We start from the raw sequence: 20,628 nt of genomic DNA on the forward strand, positions 1-20,628 counted from the left end.
AAAGGTGAGGGAGACAAGGTGGAGGGCACACAGTGCATGAAAGTCTTGGCCCGGAAAAGGCACCCATCGTTTCATTCACATTTACTTGGTGGGACTAGTCACAGGCCACTCCTGACTGCAAGTGAGCCTGGGAAATTAAAGTTTAACCATGTGCCCAGAGGAAGAGGACATGAACTTGTGGTGAAGAGTCAGTTGTTTTCTGCTCACAGCCCTAGAAGGAGATAGTAGGATAGAGGGTAGAAAACCGAAGAGGGGCCCAAGCCAGGGTGCTGGGTGACTTGAGGGCGCTAAGCCCATGCGTCAGGTAAACGCAAGTCCTTTTAGTGGGTGCATGCCTGGGTAAGAAAGAGGCCGACAGAGGGCCGGCTAAGGGCCCTGAGTTCGGCTGGCCCTGGGCCGCGGCTGGGAGGGCAGAGTGTCTCTCTTCAGCTGACGGTCCTGCACCGCGGTGGGATTTTTGTGTGAGTGAGAATGAACACGCAAGCGTCCCACACAGACGCCACCGATGCCCTCCCCTGCCCGGGTGGGTGAGCGCGTGTCACCAGGGTGGCTGAGGACTTATGTGCCTGTTACGTGCCCCTGTCCAGGAGACTAGATATACACACCCAGGGGTTTCTTCTGAAGGGCGAGACTGTGTGTTTAGAACACGCACACCTGAATGGTGTGTGTGTGCATGACCGTGCGTGCAAGGTGTCCATCTGTCTGTACACTTGGGCACGTGCCTGGGCAGTGTCTGGGGTTAGAGGCAGTCACTCTGCATGTGCACAACTGTCCTGGGGGGGTACTGAGTGTGCACATGTGCAGCACACACTCAGCAGCTGTGAGATAAGTGTGTGCTGAGTAACATACATGTGTGCATACTCAGTGCGCATGTCCACAGGTTCATGCAAGTCCCCGCCAGGGTGCAAAAAGGTGACTAAGTGTGTGCTCAGACGTGACCTTGGAGCTCCCTGGGCCGAGCCAGACCAGGCTGGGCTCCTTCCTGGGCACCCAAGGGCCTCTGAGAAGTGCTGATAACAGTGTGGGCACTGCCAAGGGTACACTGGTGGCATATGTGTGCGCCTGTGAACGTGCGTGCATGTGCGTGTCCGTGTGTGTGTGTGTGTGTGTGTGTGTGTGTGTGTAGGAAGAGGCATTCGCTCTCTTAGACCTTGCTTCTTTCTGTGGTTCGGTTTCTATAGAGACACTTCCTGTGGCAGAGAAAAGAGGTAGTGAGCTGGTGTTTCAGGATGTGAGGGCCCGCAGGAGCAGAGCCGGGCTCTCTCTGTTGCCTGCCTGCCGCCGTGCGAGCTCTGGCCAGGGCTGCCCGCGGTCCCCATGGTGGGCACTCCTCACGGCAGGGACCCGTGAGCAGCGGCGGCATGCCGGGGAAGCCCAAGCACCTGGGTGTCCCCAACGGGCGCATGGTGAGTGTGGGCTCCAGGCCAGGCCCGTGGGGAGGGGGTGGGCACACCCAGGGTGGAGCCCAGGAGGCACAGCCGGCAGGGCTGGGCAAGAGCTTGCATGCTGCCAGCGGCCGGGAGAAGTTGGGTACAAACAGGAGCAGGCAGGGGGACCTGGGACTTTCACCCTAGGACCTTCTAGATGGCCCAGCTGGGGACCTGGGGCAACCTTGGAGAGGAGAGCAGAGTACAGTGGGCATAGGCTTCTGGTCCCCACTGCTCCCTCTCCTGCCACTTTGTCCCATCCAGGGCTGCCTGCATCCTAGGGCAGTAGGGAGACCTGGCACGCCCTTTGACCCCTGCCTACCTCCACAGTGGCCCAGGGCTCCACATCTGACTTAGCCTCGGCCTTCCCCCCCCCCTTGTCCTGATGCCCAAGGTCAGGTAAGGGGTAACCTTCAGTGGGTCACTGCCCCTCAGCTGGACCTGCTCCAGAGGCTTCCTGGCAGAGTGAGTAGTCTTTAGGCAGCCTGAGATGGGTCAGCAGGGTCAGGTCAGCTTGGTGCAGCTTGTCTTTTCTATTCCTGGGCTACCAGGAAGGGTGGGAGTAGCTGGGTGCTCGGATGCCCTGGCTACTGCTACTGCCCCACCCCCTAAACTCTCTCCCTGGCTGCTTGGCCTCCAAATCAGAGCCATGCTCGGACAGTTCAGCTTCATTATTCATTCAGCTGATATGGCAGACTGTGCTGGGCATTCCTTCTCTCCCTAGGGTACCAGCCCACTTGGCAGAGCCCCAGCCCCTCCTAACAACTCCAGGAAGGCCAGACAGTGTCTTAACCTCCAACCTAGCCCTAGCCTAGGACTATGGGACAAAACCAATGGGTCTAGAAAGACCTGGGTTCCAGTCTTGGCTCCATTGTCCCTTACTAGGGGTCCTCTCTGACCCTCAGTTTCTTCACCTGTAAAATGAGGAAATTGGAACAGTCTTCAAAGACTTGTTAAGATAATTAAGTGAAATGATGAATACGAGGCCCCTGACCCATTGTGGGGGCTCCGTAAATGTCAGCCCAATGCCTCCCTTCATTTTCAACCCCTCTTCAAGGATCCCCTGCCTCATTCAGAAACTGAGGTTTTACTCACGCTCCTGCCTCCTAATTACCAAGACCTTTCTCCACCTCTCCTTCTTCCAGTGTCTCTTTATTGCCCAGCCCCAGGCTAGCTGGGTGGGAGAGAGGCAAACCCCACCAAAGCTGGCCCAGTCCCCCACCTCACTGTCTTTACCATCAACCTAACTTTGAAAGTTCAAGAACCTAAGGTCCTCGCACTCCAACCCAGAGGCATGACACTCAGGTGTCCGGGCCAGGCAGGATCACGCCCACTCTTATGCCCACCCTAGAGGGCAGCTGGGTTGCTGCTTCTGAGCAGTGCCCAGAACTGGAGGGCAACTGAGGGTGCCTGGAGACAGACCCAGCCTCTGCCCCTCCCACGTCAGCCCATGACTTCTCTACCCCAAAGTCAATCAGACAAGGGAGGGCACCCATGTTCTGCCCCTAGCCCTGGCAAGCTCACAGATGCCCTGGCTCCTTGCAGCAACCATCACACACAGGTTCATCTTTGCCCTTCCTGGGTCTGTTCTGAACTCTCCATGTCACCTCTTGGAATGCTTGCTGGCCATCGGTCAGCTTTCTGAGGTCATGCTCGGCTGACCCCGGGAGGGGAGGACAGGCGTCAGCAGGAATGCACATAGAGGCACCTGTGGAGCAGGCAGTAGGCTCCTTCCACGAGTTCCCACCCCCACCCCCCCGCCCCGGGAAGCTCAGAGGAATAAATGACATGCAGCCAACAAGTGGAGGGGCCTGCATTTGAACCCGGCCTCTCTGACTCAATGCCAGTGTTCCCCCACCTCCCAGAACTGCCTGGCTCTGTCCTCCCCCACCTCCCCCCGCCACCACCCCCACCCACGGCTGCCATCATTCCCTGCTGAGGCGGCTTCATTTGTCAGCCTCATCTTTCTGCCACTCAGCTTGTCAGGCAATTGCAATGAAACCTGTCACTTAGAGATGGCTCCCAGCCCCCTCCCAGAGACATTGCCACACAAGCCCGACTGCCACTTCATTTGTTCATGCGGTCGGTCATTCAGTCCATGGCCCCTCCATAGGTCTGCTCTGTGCTGGCACTGGAGACGCAAACCCATCGCCCTAGCCCCTGCCCTCCTGCAGCTCCCGGTCCGGCAAGGCACAAAACACATGGGTACAAATACCAGAATAAAATTCAGATTTGGGTAAGAGCCACGGGCCCGGGGTAGAGAAAGCTTGAGGAGGACTTGGGAAGGGAAACTGACTTGTCAGATCATTTTGTGCATCGTGGTATGAAGTCCCTGAAAGGATGTGCCATCTGGAAGAGGGGCTGGCATGGGGAAGGGTCTGGGTGTGGGGAAACACAGGGTGTGTGTACAGGGACATGGCCTAAGGGAAGCTGGGCCTAAAGCCTGGAGAGTGGTGGTTAGCATATCCTGTCACTCTCAGGGGGCCCAGTCAGTCTCCCCACCTGGAGAGACCTGCAGGGCAGAGCGTCCTACAGCTCTGCCTGAATTCTTGGCGTAGCTCGGGGCTAGGGTTCAGCCCCCCAGGTTGGGCTCAGGCTGAAGGGGCCAGGCACCCAGGGTTCTCTGTGCTTATACCCAGAGATGATCTTGGGGCCTCAGTTTCCCCAAACTAGGATGAAATGAGATGATGGTACAGAGTGCCCAGCACAGAAGACGCTAAGTAAATTGGCCCTCCCTTTGAGGTCTGACGTCTCCAGAGGGCAGAGTTCAAGAGGACCCCCTGGGCCCTTTACCCTTGAGTGACTTTGGACCCCTGCATCCAAAGGGCTGAGGCCCTGGGCCTCCCAGCCCCCCTTGTACATCTCCTGTCTGCCCAGGGAGGCAGCTTGGTGGAGGGAAGGCCTCAGGCTCCAGTTGGGTATACTTGGCTTTTAACTTCAGCTCGGCCACTTCCCCACTGTGTGACTTCTTTGGGTCTAGGTTTTCTCATCTGTAAGATGCGGCTAATAACACCTGCTACACAGGATAAAGATTTGAGGATAGAGTGAGAACATGGATGTGTACTGGCAGAGAGAGCCTGTCACACAACTGGAACTCAGAAACATTGGGCCACTCCGCTCTCACCTCAGTATCCTTAGACACCAGTGGCTCTTCCAGGACCCAAGAAAAAAGTATGGCAGACTGAGCCCAACCATGGGTCAGGGGTGTCACCTTCCACCACACCCTTCCTCATCCTTTCTTCCCCTTTTCTCCCATTCACCCACCACTTCTCCTCAGGCAAGCCAGGGTGGCGCAAGGCCAGCCCTGCTCAGCACAACTTCCCCAGGCCTGGGACACTGGGCAGGCGGGAGCCCCGGGCAGAGGCATCAGCATGAGGTCAGCGGAGCCCCTGACAGCTGCATGCCTGCTGCTTTCACACACCCGCTCCCTCTTCCTAGCAGCCCCAAGAAATTAGGAATGCTGAGCCCCATTCTACCCAGGGGGGTAACTGAGGCTCAGGGGAGGAAGTTACTTGGCCTTGAATGGTGGAACTGAAATTAGACTCTATCCTCACTCCCTCCCACCTCCGGGTCTCTGTCCCTACTCCATCGCAGCCCCACCTCTATGGATCAACAACCAGGGGGGCTAGAGGGACTGGCCAAGGTGAACTGCGGGCCACAGAGACGGGGCGTTCGGAGGTGAAGGATCCCTGGTGGAGAGAGTGCCAGGGCCTCATGGGAGGGCAGAGGAGGGCTGCTAGGGCCCTCATGGCGGCTCATTAGCACCAGAGCAAGGAGGGTGCTTCTTGGGAGGGAGTTCAGGTTGGTTCCCTCTACAGACTGGGCCTGCCCTCTGGGAGCTACCAAATTTTAAGGAGAGAGAGGCCTAGACACGGGTGGGCGAAGTGTGGTGGAGAGGGGTTCAGGGCAACTGGTCTTTGGAGGTGACTGGAGTCAAGAGCAGAGATTGGAGAGCAGTTAGTTCAGTGAGGGGAGCAGGAACAGTACCCAGCAAGAGAAAGCAGCGAAGCAGGAAACAGGAGTGAGAAGGGCTGTGGGGGACCTAGAAAAGTTCGATAAAGTGTAGGGTAGAGTGAGGGGGAGGGGAGTGGGGGAGGCTGAAGGGGTTCATTCGTCAGGCCCAGGCTGAGCTTCAGCAGCTGCTCCACCCCGCAGGGCGGGGAGCTTGGTCATGGCCACAGCCACGACCTGGGAGCCGGCCTAAAGACGCTGACAGTCAATTCAACATAATGTCGAGAATAAAACAAAACAGGAGTGTGGGCTGGCTTCAGCTGCAGGCGACTGTGCCCTGTCTATGGCTCCAGGCCTGCCCCAGCCGCCGCAGGGCTCTGAGCTAGGGAGAGGCTGAGTGCAAGGATGGAGAGCAGGGGGCGAGAGGCCAGTGTGCGAGGCGGGATGGAGGACTAGGCGGCCACCGTGGAGGGGGAGGCCGGATGGTTCCCAAAGCCCGCGGCAGAGGGTGGTGACAGCAGCCCTGAGGTTGCCAAACCCACCGAGCTGGCGGCACAGGCAGGTGCGGCATGAGCGGAGCTGCCAGGAATGGAACGAGGAGGCTGGGAGGGGCCCTGGGCTTCAATTTGTCATCCTTGTTCACCCTGGGAGTTGGGACTTTCTCCGGCAGCCAGCTGCTGGAGTTGACTCGAAGAAGCAAAGAAGCCATCAGATGGGGGTGCAGAGGCATGAGGGCGAGGGTGCCGAGGGTGGGATGGGGCACCTGCAGACGGGCCCCACGCCCAGCCGCGGTCTGCACAAATTTTCTTTGCTCTTCAGCAGCCTCTCACCTCCACACTCCAAGTGGGAGACGAGGCTCAGGGAGGAGCCCGAGGGCGTAAAACTGGAAAAGGGTAGAGCAGGGATTCGAAGCTGAGTCTGACAGACCCCAACCCCTGTGTTCTTTCCTCTGTAAGAGGGCTAGCGAACTCCGAAGTGGAGCAGGGTCAGACACCAATACTAACGTAACAACAGCAGTAACAGTAACCTTCGTGCCGGATAGTGTCCTGAGCTCCTTATCTGTATATTTAACTTCTTTCGTCACAGCAACCCTTTGAAGTCAGAAGTATCTGCCCCATTTCTATAGAGAAAGAAATGGAGGCACAGAGAGTTGTTGTGCCTTGTCCAAGAGCTCACAGCACACATTGGAACTCAGGCAGTCTGGGGCAGCGCCTGCTTCCATAAGTAACAGAAATGCATCAAACTAGCCTCATAGACCTCTGAGGAGGACGCGAGCCCCTTCCAGGGAAGGCAGTGGCTGCTCAGTGCCCGCCAGCGTTCTCGTGTGGTTAAGAAGCTCTGGGTAGCTGAGGCATCACAGGAATTCATGCAAAACTCCTGATTTTTAAATGTGGGAAACACCTTTCAACTTAAAATGAAAAAATAAAACAATCTTGGGCCTCCTGGGTGGCTCAGTCAGTTAAGCCCACTAAAAAAAAATGAGGGACAAGATATTAATAATGTCCTCCATATTTACAGGCCAGCCCTGGCCCACAGATGTGGGACCTGAGCGTTCCTAGGTGAGAGTGGGGAGCAAAGAGGGAGATTCCAGCTAGGAGGGCAGGGAGAGGCTTCCTGGGGCAGATGTGTGCAGACCTGTTTCCAGTGGGGATGTAACAAAGGGACAGGTGGTAGAAACTCCTGCGACAGGCCTAGTGAGAATACAGGATGCCGGGGGAGAGGGGAGGAATTGGGGATGATTGAGCCCAGGTGGTGGGAAGAAAGACAGGAAGGATGTAGGGAAACTGTTCGGTGGTGGCAGAGGCGGCTTCCTTTGGGACTGGCTGAGTTGGAAGGGCTTGTGGGACATTTGCGCAGAGATGTTAGCAGGAAGGTGGCTGTGTGGGTTTGGATCTGGGGAGATGTGGGAGGGGGAAAGGGCCCAGGACAGAGTCAGAGAAGGGTAGGTGCCACCTTGCGTGGGTAGGAGATGAGGAGGAAGCCGGAGGAGCTGCTAGGAAGGTAGGAAGACCAAGGGAAACCACTGCAAGAGTCATTTTGAAAGGAGGGTTTTTTCTATTTCACTAATGGTTGGGATTCCCAGAGAAGTCGGAGTTGTGCCTGGGGGCGGGGAGGGGAGGATGGATTTGGTCTCTACAGAAATGCTATTCACCGCATGGTCTATGGGCCAGCACATCAGCATTGCCTGAGAGCTTGTTAGAAAGGGAGAGTCTCCAGCCCCATTCTGGACCTACTGAGACTGAATCTCCAGAGATGGGCTCCTATTGGTCATTTCAATGCACACTAGAGTCTGAGAATGACTGTTCTATACTATAAAATAGCATCCTGGAACCAGGCTAAGGTGGGGTGGGGCCCAGGGTCTCTCAGGATCTTCCTCTCCAAGAGGAAATAATTCCAACAAAGAGATCACTGGCTATAGAGACACCAACAAACATTGATACAGCACTTACCATATGCTGGCCACCGTTCTAGATGCTGGAAATGTCCTAAACTGATTTGATCCTCACAATAGTCCCAGGAAGTAAGTTACTGTTATTATCATCATCCCCTATTTGCAGATGGATACAAACAAGTAACGAGTCACGCAGCTAGTAAATGGCAGAGACAAGATTCAAAGTCTATGCTGATACCCGCCATGCTGCACACCTGGGCTTACCCCGCAGGTGCTGGGGGAGGAAGGAACCAGGGGCAAATGGAAAGTAACTGGCATAAGTCCCAGCACGCAGTGGTCAGCACATGATGGAAGGGGAGCCAGGGGGAGCCTGAGCAAAATGCTGGGCAAGCAGTGACCTGGCTGGGAATGCCCAGCATGGCCCTCCAGGGGGAGGAGAACACAGCTCCTGTCCTGGGTCCTGAGCCCAGAACTGTCCCTTGAGAATCCACCCTGGGCTCTGCTCTGACTGCCTACCTTGGGTCTCTTGTAGGTTCTGGCTGTCTCAGATGGAGGTAAGTGACAGAGGGTATGGATGAGGCTTGCCTGGGCTGGGGGAGGGCATGTGGAAACAGGGTGGGGACACCTCTGTCACTTGCTATCTTCCCAGGGAAAATACCTAGAGATGGGGTTGGGCCAGGAGCTGGGGAAGGCCACAGGGTTCACCACCACTTGTCCATCCACCTACAGAACTGAGCAGCACGGCTGGGCCTCAGGGCCAGGGCGAGGGCCGAGGAAGCTCCCTCAGTATCCACAGCCTCCCTAGTGGCCCCAGCAGCCCCTTCCCCACCGAGGAGCAGCCTGTGGCCAGCTGGGGCCTCTCCTTCGAGCGGCTGCTGCAGGACCCGCTGGGGCTGGCTTATTTCACTGTAAGGCTTGGGGTGGGATTGGAAGGGCAGATGGCAGTGGCCACTATAGTGTATGTGTTTGGGGGGTGGGGTGGGCAGTGGGCATGGTAGAAGACATGGATGGAGCTTCAGGCTGGCCAGAGTGGGATTCCTCTGTCAGCTGCCTCCTCCAGCCTTTCTTTGGCACCTTCTTCTTGTTCTCTCAGCAGGGAATTTAACTCGTCTCTGCCTCTCATTTTCTCTCTGTGCCCTCCAGTCTGGCCCCATCTGTCTGTCTGGCCCTATCTGCCTGACTTGGCCTCTTGTCCCTTTCTCTATCCCAATTCTTGCCCGCATCTCCTGACTGGGTCTCTATGTCTCTGACTTCCTCCTCCTCCGCGCCAGGAGTTCCTGAAGAAGGAGTTCAGCGCCGAGAACGTAACTTTCTGGAAGGCCTGCGAGCGCTTCCAGCAGATCCCGGCCAGCGACACCCAGCAGGTGGGGGAAGGGGAGCTAGAGCAGAGCGGTGGGACCAGAGCCTGGGCCATGTCCCTGACCTTCTCCTGTCCCCCCTGCAACAGCTTGCTCAGGAAGCCCGCCATATCTACCAGGAGTTCCTGTCCAGCCAGGCGCTGAGCCCAGTGAACATCGACCGGCAGGCCTGGCTAGGCGAGGAGGTGCTGGCTGAACCCCGACCGGACATGTTCCGCGCGCAGCAGCTTCAGGCGAGTCTCCTGGGTCTCCTGGGACTAGGGGGCGTGGCCTTGGAAGAAAGCGCAAGAGGCGGGGCCAGATCCAGGGGCGGAGCCCGATTGTAGGGGGTAGGATGGGGGTGGAGTGGGAAACGGAAAAGGGCAAATTTGGATGCCCGCACCAACGTAAAACGCAGGGGCAGGGCGTGGGTCAGAGGGCGGTACCAGAGGCTGCGGCGAAGCAGGGGCTAGAGGCGGAGCCTAGTTGAGCTCGAGGCTGAGTCAAGAGTGGGGGCGGGGCGGACCAAGGAGTTGGGTGGGAGGGGGTAGGGCCTCGCCCGCCAGGTTGGGGACCCAACCAACCCGAGGGCTGGGCCGGGTAAGCTGGCGGAAAGCCGAGCTCGCTCCCCGGCTCACCGCCCCGGCGCTGGTCCGGCAGATCTTCAACTTGATGAAGTTCGACAGCTATGCGCGCTTCGTCAAGTCCCCGCTGTACCGCGAGTGTCTCCTGGCGGAGGCGGAGGGACGCCCCCTGCGGGAACCTGGCTCCTCCAGCCCGGGCAGCCCTGACTCCACGAGGAAGGTGCGGACGAGGGGCTGTGGGAAGCAGATCTGTAGGGCTGTGCCCCTGGTCTGTACGTGGGCTGGAGTCCAGCCCGGTGCCAGCGCCTTTCCTGTACCCGCAGAAGCCGAAGCTAAAGCCCGGGAAGTCGCTGCCGCTGGGCGTGGAGGAGTTGGGGCACCTGCCTTCTGCTGAGGGCTCTGGGGGCCGCCCGCTGCGCAAGTCTTTCCGCAGGGGTGAGGGTCAGAGGCTACAGAGAAGAGTAGGGGTGGGAGTTTGGGCAAACTTTGAGAATTTCCTCCTTCCTCCTACTTGTCCCATAGACAGTCTGTAAATCTGTGAAAACCGAAATAGAGTTCCCTGTGACCACCACGTCCCCCCCACCCCGTAGTTTGGTTTCCAGATTAGAGCAGAAGTTTGGGAAGCCCCCTCAGTAGCAACACTCCCATGGTCCCAAGTCGCGTTAGACCCCTGCAGTAGGGCTCCAGCGGGGTCCACCTGGTTGTGGAGAAGGGGGTGTAGGGAGGAGGGGCTGTTCTGCTCACTGCTCCCTCTCCCCTAGAACTGGCAGGTGGGGCCCCAAACTCGGCATTGCGCAGAGAGTCCCAGGGCTCCCTCAATTCGTCTGCCAGTCTGGACCTCGGCTTCCTTGCCTTTGTCAACAGCAAATCTGAGGTGAGCCGGCTGCTAGGGGAGATGAAGAGCAGGCTAGGGCCACTACTTATGCACCTTTGTGGGGCCGCCATCATTCCTAGTCATGGTCCCCACTTCCATCTCCCTGCTGCCAGCCCCTCATACTCCTTACTTTCTTCCTGTCCTCACCACCTTGGGCCCCATGCACGGCGTGGGTGTACGTTCTCTCTGTGTGTGTGCACATGTGGGTGCCCAGGTGTGCACAGCAGGTGCATGTGGGTCAGTGGGAGGACCTGTCTCGGGTGCCCCTACGTCTGGGTGAGCATGCATATGTTGGTGTAGGAGGAGTATCTTTGCTGGACTAGAAGTGTGCCCTTAGGTGTGTGTGCGCGTGTGTGCCCCAGTGAGCTTACCAGTCTGCGTACCTCTCTGCATGTCCCTGAATGTGTATATATGACCTTCCCTCCGCTCCTGCCCCGAATCAGAGCCACCGAAAGAGCCTTGGGAGCACAGAGGGTGAGAGTGAAAACCGGCCAGGGAAGTACTGCTGTGTGTACCTGCCTGATGGCACAGCCTCCTTGGCCCTGGCCCGACCTGGCCTCACCATCCGTGCCATGCTGGCAGGCATCTGTGAGAAACGAGGCCTCTCTCTACCTGACATCAAGGTCTACCTGGTCGGCAATGAGCAGGTGTGAATCTGGCCTCGTCCCCAACTCTCACTCTCTTCCTGATCCTGACCCCAACTCCATTCCTGTCTCTGCTCAGCTATGACCTCAACCCCAATTCCATTCTTATCCTCACCCCTTCCTAATTCCAGTCCCTGACACAACCCTGCCCCTCCCCCCATGCCGAGCTCCAAAGCAACCCTGTACGAACTCCTCAAACTCAGGCTTCTGCCCTCATTCCATGAAAGTCCCATCCCTACCCCACCCCCCTCCCTGCTTCCAGCTTCACCCATCGTCTTCACTGTGTTGCTCTGGGGAGGAAGAGTGGGGGAGGACCACTGCCAGAGCTGGGTTTCCCCCATCACTCCCAGAGTTCCTACTGGCCATCCTTGAAATGGCCATCAGGGGCACCAAATGCACCTAGCCCATGAAGAACTTTTCTTGAGGTACAAATGAGCATTAAGCTTTAAAGAGGAGTCTAAGGAAAAACTCACTTTGAACTAAACGATCCAGTAAGCGGGACCTAAAGAAAGAATGCTGCCTTCCAGGAAGACCCTGCAGGATTTCATTCGCCCAGACAGGACCTAAGGCCCTGCCAGGTGGGTGGGCAGAGGGACCCAGGCCTGAGCTCTGTCCTCCAGATCCACAGGCTGGAGGTGAGCAGGGCAGGATGCAATCAGGGAAGAGAAGCTGAAGCTTCAGAGAGTTTCTAGGGCAAGGAAGGCTTTTCTGGCTGGTTCCAGGAAGGCTTCATAGAAGAGGCAGCTGTTGATGAGGGGAGAATGAGGATGGGGAGGAGTTTGCCTGGCAGAGCTGTCGGGAGAGAACCTTCTAGGCAGAGGGAACAGCTGAAATGAAGTTCTGGATGTGGGTACGAAGCGCAGGGCAAGTTCCAGGGCCTGGAGAGTGGGACTGGGAGGGCAGCAGTGGAGGAGCTCTGCCCACTCAGGCCACCCGTGCAGCCTCTGAAGCCCAGATGGGCATTCATGACTGCTAACTATAACTCCCCACCCACACTCCACCTGTCCCTGCAGCACAGCATAGGCCTATCCCTGCAGGACGCTGCCTGCCTGCCCTGGGCTAGTGCAGACAGCGGGGCCTATAGGGGCAGTAGTCACGACGCCTACTGTCCATGTACCTACTGTGAGCCCGGCACTGTGCCAGATACTTTACCTCCTTCTGGCCTCACAGCGGTCTTGGGGGAAGGGCTCTTGTTGCAGTGAGGAGACGAGAAGTGTCCTTAGTAGGTGGGGATGGAGAGAAGTGGACAAGTGTCAAAAAAGGGACAAGGCCCGGGTAGCTGAACAAAGGTGCGTGGTGAGGAAGGAAATGCATCCAGCTGGTCTGGTTGGGTTTCTCGTGCCTGAGAGACAAGGGGGCAGCTGTCCAGGAGGCAGGTCCTGGCCTGGCCTGGCCTGGCCTGGGAAAAGGCGGCCCCATGATACAGGACCTAGGCCTGCTCCTTATCCAAGCAGTGTCATTCCCATCCCATGCTCACCCCACTCCCATGCTTCCTGTAACTCCGTTTCTTTTCCAAAGCTGTCCAACCTTCTTGCCCCCCTTCTCCCTGGCCTTGGCAGGATTAGGCTCCCACTCCAGCCGTGTGTCTTACTCCATCCGCACCTCTACGTCTTGCCCACCCATTGGCCCTTCCCTCTGACCCTTAGGGGGCCCCAGTGGGGGCCATGGAGGAAATGAGGTGGTTCCCTTGGACCCTGGGGATGGTTGGGGCTGGGGAGGGAGGGACTCTGAGACCCTGCCTGGCATTTGCAGAAGGCGCTGGTCCTGGATCAGGACTGCACCGTGCTGGCAGACCAGGAAGTGCGGCTGGAGAACAGGATCACCTTCGAGTGAGTACCCCTCCTCCCAGGCTTGGGTCCTGGGTCCCAACACTTGTTTGGGTCCCAGTTCAGGCTGTTGGCTCCCCCTCTCAGGTCCCGCCCCTGGTGCTAACTGCTAAAGGCCCACTCCCAAGTCATCCCACCCCCCAGTTCAGGCTCCGCCCCCTCTTGGACCTGTCCCTGGTGGGTTGGGGGAGAGGCGGGGCCGGCTGTCTGCCCTTCCGCAGCGCGAGGGTCCCGTGCAGGGTCGAGTTGGTGGCTCTGGAGCGCGTGGTGCGGATCTCCGCCAAGCCCACCAAGCGACTGCAAGAGGCGCTGCAGCCCATTCTGGCGAAGCACGGCCTGAGCCCGCAACAGGTGGCGCTGTGCCTGGTGAGCTGGGGGACAGCGGGGCAGGGCAGGGGCAGCCGGGAGCGGGCTGCCTGTCTCGCGGGCTGCTGACCTGTCCCCACAGCCAGGCGAGAAGCAGCCGCTGGATCTGGGGAAGCTAGTGAGCTCGGTGGCGGCCCAGAGACTGGTTTTGGACACTCACCCAGGTAGAGAGAAGCAAGGCCCCGGGGCTTGGTCCCTGGAGATGGCTTTGCCCAGAAGGAAAGGGGTCCAGGTGGGAGGCAAACAGTAATGGTGGTGCTCTCTGCCATAGGTGTGAAGATTCCCGACGCTGGAGACATAGCCCAGTGCTGCAGCCAGGTGAGAGAGAAAGGGCTCCCCCTTCGACCCACTGCACCTCCCCTCGCAGTTGTGGCTCTGACTCCACATTCTCACAGGGCGGCCAGCCTAGAGCCCAGAACAAGGCCACCCATCACCCTCCACTGTCTCTCAACTCGCTGGCGGAGGCACCCAGTAGTATCACCGGAAAGCGGCAGACCTGTGACATTGAAGGTACTTTGGGGATGGCGGGAGCTAGGGACCAGGAGCACGGGTGGGCGGTATCAGAGAGGCTTGAGCTGAGGCAGGGACCTGCATGTCTTTGGGGCTGAAAGAGTGTCCATTGGGCTAGGGGACCAGAGGGACTGAAGGGTGGGAGGGGGTTAGGGGGTCTGTGGTCATAGTAAGGGCAGCAGGACAGTGGTGGGCTAGCATAGGCAGGCCTGCACCAGTGGGCCTCTTGACTCTGTGGCCACCCCTAGGCCTGGTAGAGCTGCTGAACCGGGTGCAGAGCAGTGGGGCTCACGACCAGAGGGGCCTTCTGCGCAAAGAGGACCTGGTGCTTCCAGAATTTCTGCAGCTGCCAGCCCAAGCGCCCAATTCCCAGGAGAGCCCACCACAGACTGAATCAGAGGTCCAGCCCAAGCGGGACCCCTCAGACTCCACTGCCCGCTTGGCCCTCTGACAGCTGCCCAACAGTCCAGGCCGTCTGCATGGCACCTGGCGGGCCAAGCATGCCACGGGCCCGCTCTGCATGCCCTGTCTGTGCCATGAGTGTCCCTGGCCCCTTCCTGCCACGGGCAGGCCCGCAGGAAGAGCTGGCAGGGGGTGGGGAGCGGGGTCAGAGGAGCCACACCCCACAGCTGCCACCACTTGGTCCCTCATCGGTTCGCTCACCCATCCCTTGCTGCCAGGTCACTGAGGGGAAGCGGGCCTAGCCTCCCCAGTACAGGCATGCCCAGCACAGAGGGGTGGCGTTGGCGGTGCCAGCCTCCCCACCCTGTGCAAAGCCTCAATAGGGAGCAGGACGAGGGGCTGGCCCCTCCTCAGGGAGCCGGTATGAGTAAGGCCCGGGGGTGCAGGCAGGCAGCCCCTCACTCTACTCACATAGGCTCTGCTGGACATATGGATTTTGCAGTTGGCCTGGGGCATCTGGGTTTGTCCTGGATGTATGATACTGTTATTATAATAGTAATTGTTATTCTCCCGTGAGGTGTGTTCCTTGTGTGCCTGTCTACTCCGTGTAACTGCCCCCCCCCCAAGCTATACTGCCTCTGTCACCGAGGTCAGTGCCAGGAAGCCCTCGGGGACCTCAGGATGTGCCCCCTGACTTCCTGTTGTCAGAACTTCTCTTCCTGACTGCACAGAGTATTGGGGTGTGAATATGAGAGACAGACAGAGACGGGGAGGGAAGGAGGAAGAGGGGAGGGAGGAAGGAAGAAGAGGGAGGGGAAGACCCTTCTGGGGAGCTGTGCCTCTGCCCCTGTCATCACGCCGTTCCTCAGTCTCTGGGTCTGAGCAGAGTATCGCACCAGGTTGCTGTCCTCTGCTTCTAGTGGGGCTTGAGTGCGTCTCTGCACACATGTCTGTGGGCTCCTTTGGATACACTGAGGACCTTGTGGAGGATACTGGTTGTTGTGGTGGGACAGTTTCTGTCCCTTGCCTGCTTTGGCTGGGTGGTCATCCCTGTCCCTAGGCAGCCCACACAGTGAGGGGGAGCAGGGAGGACCTCCCACAAGGAGGGCCCAGCATGTGGGCCGAGAAGCCACGCTCAGTCCCAGTGCCGCTGAGACAGAGGAAACAAGGAGACATGGGAACCTCGGGGGACGCCTGGGGAGTGAGGGGCCCTCCTGACCACCTCAGGCAGGTCAAGTTGTCTTCTCCGCTCTAGTTCTTTGTGCTTGCTGTCCCCTCTGCCAGGAACTGCCCGCCCCCGCCCCCGTTCATGGCACCTTGCCCTTGAAATTCCTGAGAGAGATCAGTGGGGTTTGCTGGCCCATCATGCCTTTCTCCAGAAGTCGAACCCAAGCCTTTCTCGGGGGCCTTCAGTCGTCTGCCCCCCCTGCCCATTTTGCTTGGCTGGGTTGACCAGACCCACTAGCTGCTGGGGGGGGGGGGGAAACGCCCTCATGACCCAGGCCTGGTCAGTCAGAGTTTGGTGCAGGGATGACCCTCTGACCCCAGTCAAACCCTGTCCTGGTCATCTACCGTCTCCCGGGGGTCTGCACTGAAGATGTGCAGGGGGAGAACCTGCCAGCGCAGGAGAGCAGGTGTGAGAGAGAGGAGGAGATTCCTGACAAAATTTACCAGAACACCTACATTCACCCAGGCCTGAAGTGAACCGGCCCTAGACGTTCTCATCCATGCAAGCCAACACATTCTTGCTGCGTGCGTGTGCCTCTGACTCTGAGCGGGTTTCTAAGACCTGCAACCACCGAAGTCCTGCTTCACTGTTCAGCTTGAACACCCCAGCGGAGCCTTCCCTGGGCAACTGTTGCTGGGGTCTAAATGTTTGTGCCCCCCCCCCAAATCCCTATGTTGCTACGCCGGTCCCAAGGTGATGGTATTAGGAGGTGGAGCCTTGGAGATACGCTTGGTCGTGAGGGTGAGCCCTCATGGGTGAAGTGAGTGCCCTTAGAAAAGAGATCCCAGAGAGCTCCCCTACCCCTTCCACCCTGTGAGGACGGAGCTAGAAGCTGGCTGTCTACACCCTGGAAGAGGGCCGTCACAGACACCAAACGTGCTGATACGCCGATCTTGGACTTCCAGCCTCTAGAACTGTGAGAAATAAATTTCTGTTGTTTACACACTACCCGGTCTCTGGTATTTTTTATAGCAACCCAAACGGACTGATACCAGATATAAAGTGCTCCCCAACTTCGTTCTCTACCATGCTGTCCAGTTTTCTTCCTTCTTAGCGCTCATCCCACTCTGTAATGACCATGTTTACTTATTTACACTTGTTTGCTGACAATATGATAAACACGCCCTGATGGCAATGACCTTGTCCATCGTAGTCAACGCTGTATCCTTTTGCCCCAGTGGAAAATGATTCCGCAGCCTCAGATAGACCCAGTGAAGGATGCAGGGACAGCAGGGCAGTGGGGGCTCTGGGCAGGGAACTGCATAGCACTGGGATCATAGTCTGTGGCCAGATGGGGGTAGGGAGACAAACCCATGTCCCTTCCCCAATCAGCGGCAGAACCTCCCTTATACTTCCTGGGCCCTGGGGCTTCTCCCTTGGGGACAGAGACACCTTTTCATGTGCCAAGATAGAGAGGTGGGGACACCAGGTGAGAGATGGGTACCTTCCCAAAGTTGCCAGATCCTGCAGGCAAGCCCACCCTTCACCCACCCCTGCCCCTCTGCAGACCTAGCAGTGATGCTTACTACTCTTAGGGAACATCGGATGCAATTGTCCATGATAGAGGAGGTCATGGGTCCGATGGAAGAGCTTCTATAGATGTTAGCTCCTGCAGAGGGAAGGAAAATTCACATCAACTCAGGCCCCCAAGTCAGGCATGCACCATCCTTCATTTCATTTTTGTCCTCATGACAAAATAACCTGATGGGGTTGAAATCAAGGCTATAGGAGGGGAAGTGACGAGTCCAGGATCCTGTAGGAATTTGTTGCTGGAGCTTGGCCAGCACATCGGCTGTCTGACTCAGGGACACACACCAGGAGGGCCCATATGCTGCAGGAAGCCCTGATGGGAAGCCGGCACCCTCTCGGGGCAGGACACATTGATACAGCTGCTCTGGGGAGCAGCTTGGGAGTTTCTGCTAAAAATTGAAAACACACAGCATGTGACCCCAGCAGTACCACCAGAGAATCACTCCTGGGCACAAGGAGCCCCATCCCTGCAGGGTTGTCTATGACCCAAAAACTGGCGAACAGACAAATGTGGGTGGGGTGTGGTGTGGGGTAACAAAAAGGTGGGGGTGTGTCTATGCTCTGCAATACTGCACAGCAGATAAAGAACTGGGGAGAGCATGTCTTGCTGTGGGAAGTTCTCCAAAATGTGTTATTGTTCGGTAAAAGAGCAATGCATATGACATGATACCTTTATATAAACCACAAACACAAAGACACACTTATAAGGATGCAGAAAGAATAGAGAATGTTCTAGAAGGATACATGTCAAACAGACAGGAAAATGGGGACGGGACCAGGACTACTACTGGGGGTAGTAGTCAAATGATGCTTTCATTTTAGCTTTAATGCTTTTTAAAGGATGCAATTAAAATAATTATAATAACACTAAGAACTTCTCAAGGCCACTTCTTTGTCACTCTGGCCCACTATCCCTTTCTCCAGAAGGAGAACCAATTCTTCCTTTGGGGGCTTCAGCCCATCACCTTCCTTGGCCTACTTTGGCTGGCTGCTGTGTCCCTCTGCCACAATCCCCCAACATGTCCCCCGAAGCTGTCCTGGGCTGAGGGAGACCCAGCTCTCTCCTCCCATCTCTGCACTCTCAGATCCCTCAAGGTCCTGGGCCCTCACTACAGCAATAGGGGTCCAGGGACAAAAGGCACCAGCTGGTCAACCCATAGGCCGTTTTCAAAGCCACTGAGCTGCATGGAGCTGGACTCCTGAGTGGCTGGGAAAAGTCATAGAGCTGCTTCCCCTCAGCCACCAGATGCAAAGCCTGGAGGGGAGTCTGCCTATCCACCCAGCACCCAGTGTGAAGGAGGGGAGAGAATACACATTTGCTGACTGCTCTGCAGCCCCCAGCACCCCCACCGGACAGAGGACACAGGCAGAGAAAGTGGATCTGACTGCCTCGAGGATGGCCATAGGATCCAAGCCTCTGAGAAAGAAACTTGCTACCTGTCTCTGGTCCCCTTTCCTCTCCTGACAGTCATGGGGACAGTCAAGAGGATGGGATAGGATGGGCACAGGGCAAGCACAGAGCACAGTGACCTGGGCTCTGGGCCAGGGCGGGGGCAGGTAGAGGCGCCAGCTCCTCACCTGGTGCCCGGTTGGAAGTGCTGACCCAGCTGGCAGATGCTCCTGGGAGCAGATATCCCTACCCCCAGGAGTGAGCACAAGGTGCACCGCGCAGGGGGCCTGGCTTGGTGGTCAGGTGACTCCAGTCTCTGGGGAATTAGAGGCTGGCATTCAGCTCTCACAGGGAAAGAAAGGCCTGGATGGGGAGGAACATACATGGTTGGTTATGTTGAATCAGATGCAGCCCAGGCTCATACCATTGCCCAAAAAACAGGGGGCACCATTCATGTCCCTGGTGGTCCTGGCGGGCCCAAGAAAAGCGGAACCATGAACACATGTGTGTGTCCTGTGAGTCTTGCATTGTCTAGGCAAGGGCTGCTCTGTAACCATCTCAGCTCTTATCTCCAGAGAACTGGCTTGGGGGTAAAACAGGCAGAAAGCCAAGGAGAAGCTCCATAGAACCGGCACGCCACTTCCAGGCCAGCCCAGGATGCTGGTGGCCAGAATGAAGTCCCGGCCAGCTAAGAGGGGTGGGCAGCAATAACCCAAGTAGGCCACCATCTTTCAGCTTTGTTGCTGAGGGGCTGAAGGAACCCAGAAGCCAGACCCCAAACCTGGAGCATGGAATATGCCGCTGGAGCTTGGAGCCTGGAGCCCAGACCAGAACCTGGAGCCAAGAGCCTGGAGTCTAAAAACTGGAGTCTGCAGGGGCACCTGGCTGGCTCAGCAGGTAGAGTGTGAGACCCCCCGATCTCAGGATTGTAAGTTTGAGCTCCAGGTTGGGTGTAGAGATGACTTAAAAATAAAATCCTAAAAAATATAATAATAAAATAAAAACTGGAGTCTGGAATCTGGGATTGGAGGTTGCAGCCTAGAACCTAGAACCCCTGCCCTGCTGAACATCGGATGCCTGGAGCTTGGATTCTGGAGCCCGGAACCCAGAGTTTGCACCTGAGAATTTATAGTGCAGGGCTTAGGGCTCTAGGTCCAGAACACAGAGCGCAGGACCTGAGGTCTAAAGCTGGAGCTCAGAGCTTCTGGTCTGGAACCTAGAAGCTGGAGCATGGGACTGCCATCTGGGAGTACGCTGTCACCCTCAGGCCTGGTCCCTGAGGCTGGCATGATGGCACAAGGCTGGAGCCACACAAGGAAGGGAGCTGTAGGGGAAGAGGTGATTTCTGAGAAAAGCCCAAAGCAACCTCAGCTCTTTTGGCCACAGACTTTGGCCTCATCCGTCAATGAATGACCAGTGCCTGGGCCACCAGGATTAAACATTACTCAGGGCACTTATCCCCCAAACAAGGATGGGCATCCTCAGGTCAGCTGCCCCTGCCCTGGCTCGAATGTAGCCTGCGGCACCCCTTCCACACAATGTGGGAACCGGGGCTCTGTTGGAAGAGCATCGCAGGGCCCTGCCTGCTCTGTGCCAGGCAGCTCAGATGGGAAGTCCAGACTCTCCAAGAGAGGACAGAGTCAACAGGGCCAGGGGAGGGATTGTTCTGTTCCCGGAGGGGAGGTGGGAGGTGGTCCCTATTATGTCACACAACCCATTGGTGAGACCACCTGCTCACGTCTGTGTCTGTGTGCAGTGGTGCTGGCCTGAGTGCTGGGGTGGGGTACTCACGGCCAGGTCCACCCTGTGCAGCAGCATGCTAACTCACAGCGGGGCTTCCATGCTGGTTGGAGAAATAAGCACGTTGGTTCACGGAGACAGGAGGAGCCCTGTTGTGGGATTACACTGGTCATTAGTCAGCTCTCCCAAAAAAATCCAGTTCGTGGAGGGATGGTCTGGCGTGTTGGTTTTTCTTCCCTTGCTTGTCCTCAAACTTTAGGTCCTGCAGAAAACTTACATGCAGCAAACTGTGTATTTAAAGGAGCCAATGGATCTTAGCCGAGGATTACAGAAACAGCTGGTCGTGCCAACTTCCCCAGTTCGCTCCGTTCCTGGACCAAGCACTTGTTCTTGGGATCGTTCTCTACTCTGCTCGGCAGTCATGCTG

General features: G+C 57.4%; 2 protein-coding genes and 1 long non-coding RNA gene across 5 annotated transcripts in view; 1 reads left to right on the plus strand and 2 right to left on the minus strand.

The window, feature by feature from the left end:
* The window catches only part of LMAN2 (lectin, mannose binding 2), a 36,263-nt gene extending 26,932 nt beyond the window's left edge, over positions 1-9,331 (minus strand). The window contains exon 1 of one of the 2 annotated variants that reach the window (XM_048224293.2): positions 9,245-9,331. The gene's annotated coding sequence lies outside the window, so the exon portion shown is untranslated. Of the gene's footprint in view, positions 1-7,828; positions 7,855-9,244 lie in introns of those variants that run through there. The other variant, XM_057312361.1, reaches the window with a different exon arrangement.
* RGS14 (regulator of G protein signaling 14) lies at positions 164-16,489 on the plus strand. Of its 2 annotated transcripts, none has more exons than XM_026511066.4 (16): positions 164-304; positions 1,182-1,406; positions 8,303-8,324; positions 8,500-8,678; positions 9,042-9,134; positions 9,218-9,361; positions 9,768-9,911; positions 10,015-10,126; positions 10,453-10,565; positions 11,009-11,212; positions 12,962-13,038; positions 13,275-13,401; positions 13,484-13,565; positions 13,673-13,719; positions 13,797-13,911; positions 14,160-16,489. In XM_026511066.4, exons 2-16 carry the CDS (start codon positions 1,362-1,364, stop codon positions 14,360-14,362), a joined length of 1,707 nt encoding a protein of 568 aa, XP_026366851.1. In that variant the 5' UTR covers positions 164-304; positions 1,182-1,361; the 3' UTR covers positions 14,363-16,489. The 2 variants fall into 2 exon arrangements, with proteins under 2 accessions (XP_026366851.1, XP_026366854.1); XM_026511069.4 differs by having other exon boundaries at positions 184-304; positions 16,007-16,489.
* Positions 16,490-17,067: 578 nt separating this feature from the next.
* On the minus strand, positions 17,068-20,408 carry LOC130543729 (uncharacterized). Its single transcript, XR_008959282.1, has 3 exons — positions 20,290-20,408; positions 18,650-18,824; positions 17,068-17,150 (listed from the first exon to the last, which is right to left on the minus strand). It is a non-coding gene; the product is annotated as an uncharacterized LOC130543729 (long non-coding RNA).
* Between the last annotated feature and the right edge of the window lie 220 nt (positions 20,409-20,628).

The sequence above is a fragment of the Ursus arctos genome, unplaced genomic scaffold (genome assembly GCF_023065955.2).
Source record: "Ursus arctos isolate Adak ecotype North America unplaced genomic scaffold, UrsArc2.0 scaffold_15, whole genome shotgun sequence".
Taxonomy (NCBI): domain Eukaryota; kingdom Metazoa; phylum Chordata; class Mammalia; order Carnivora; family Ursidae; genus Ursus; species Ursus arctos.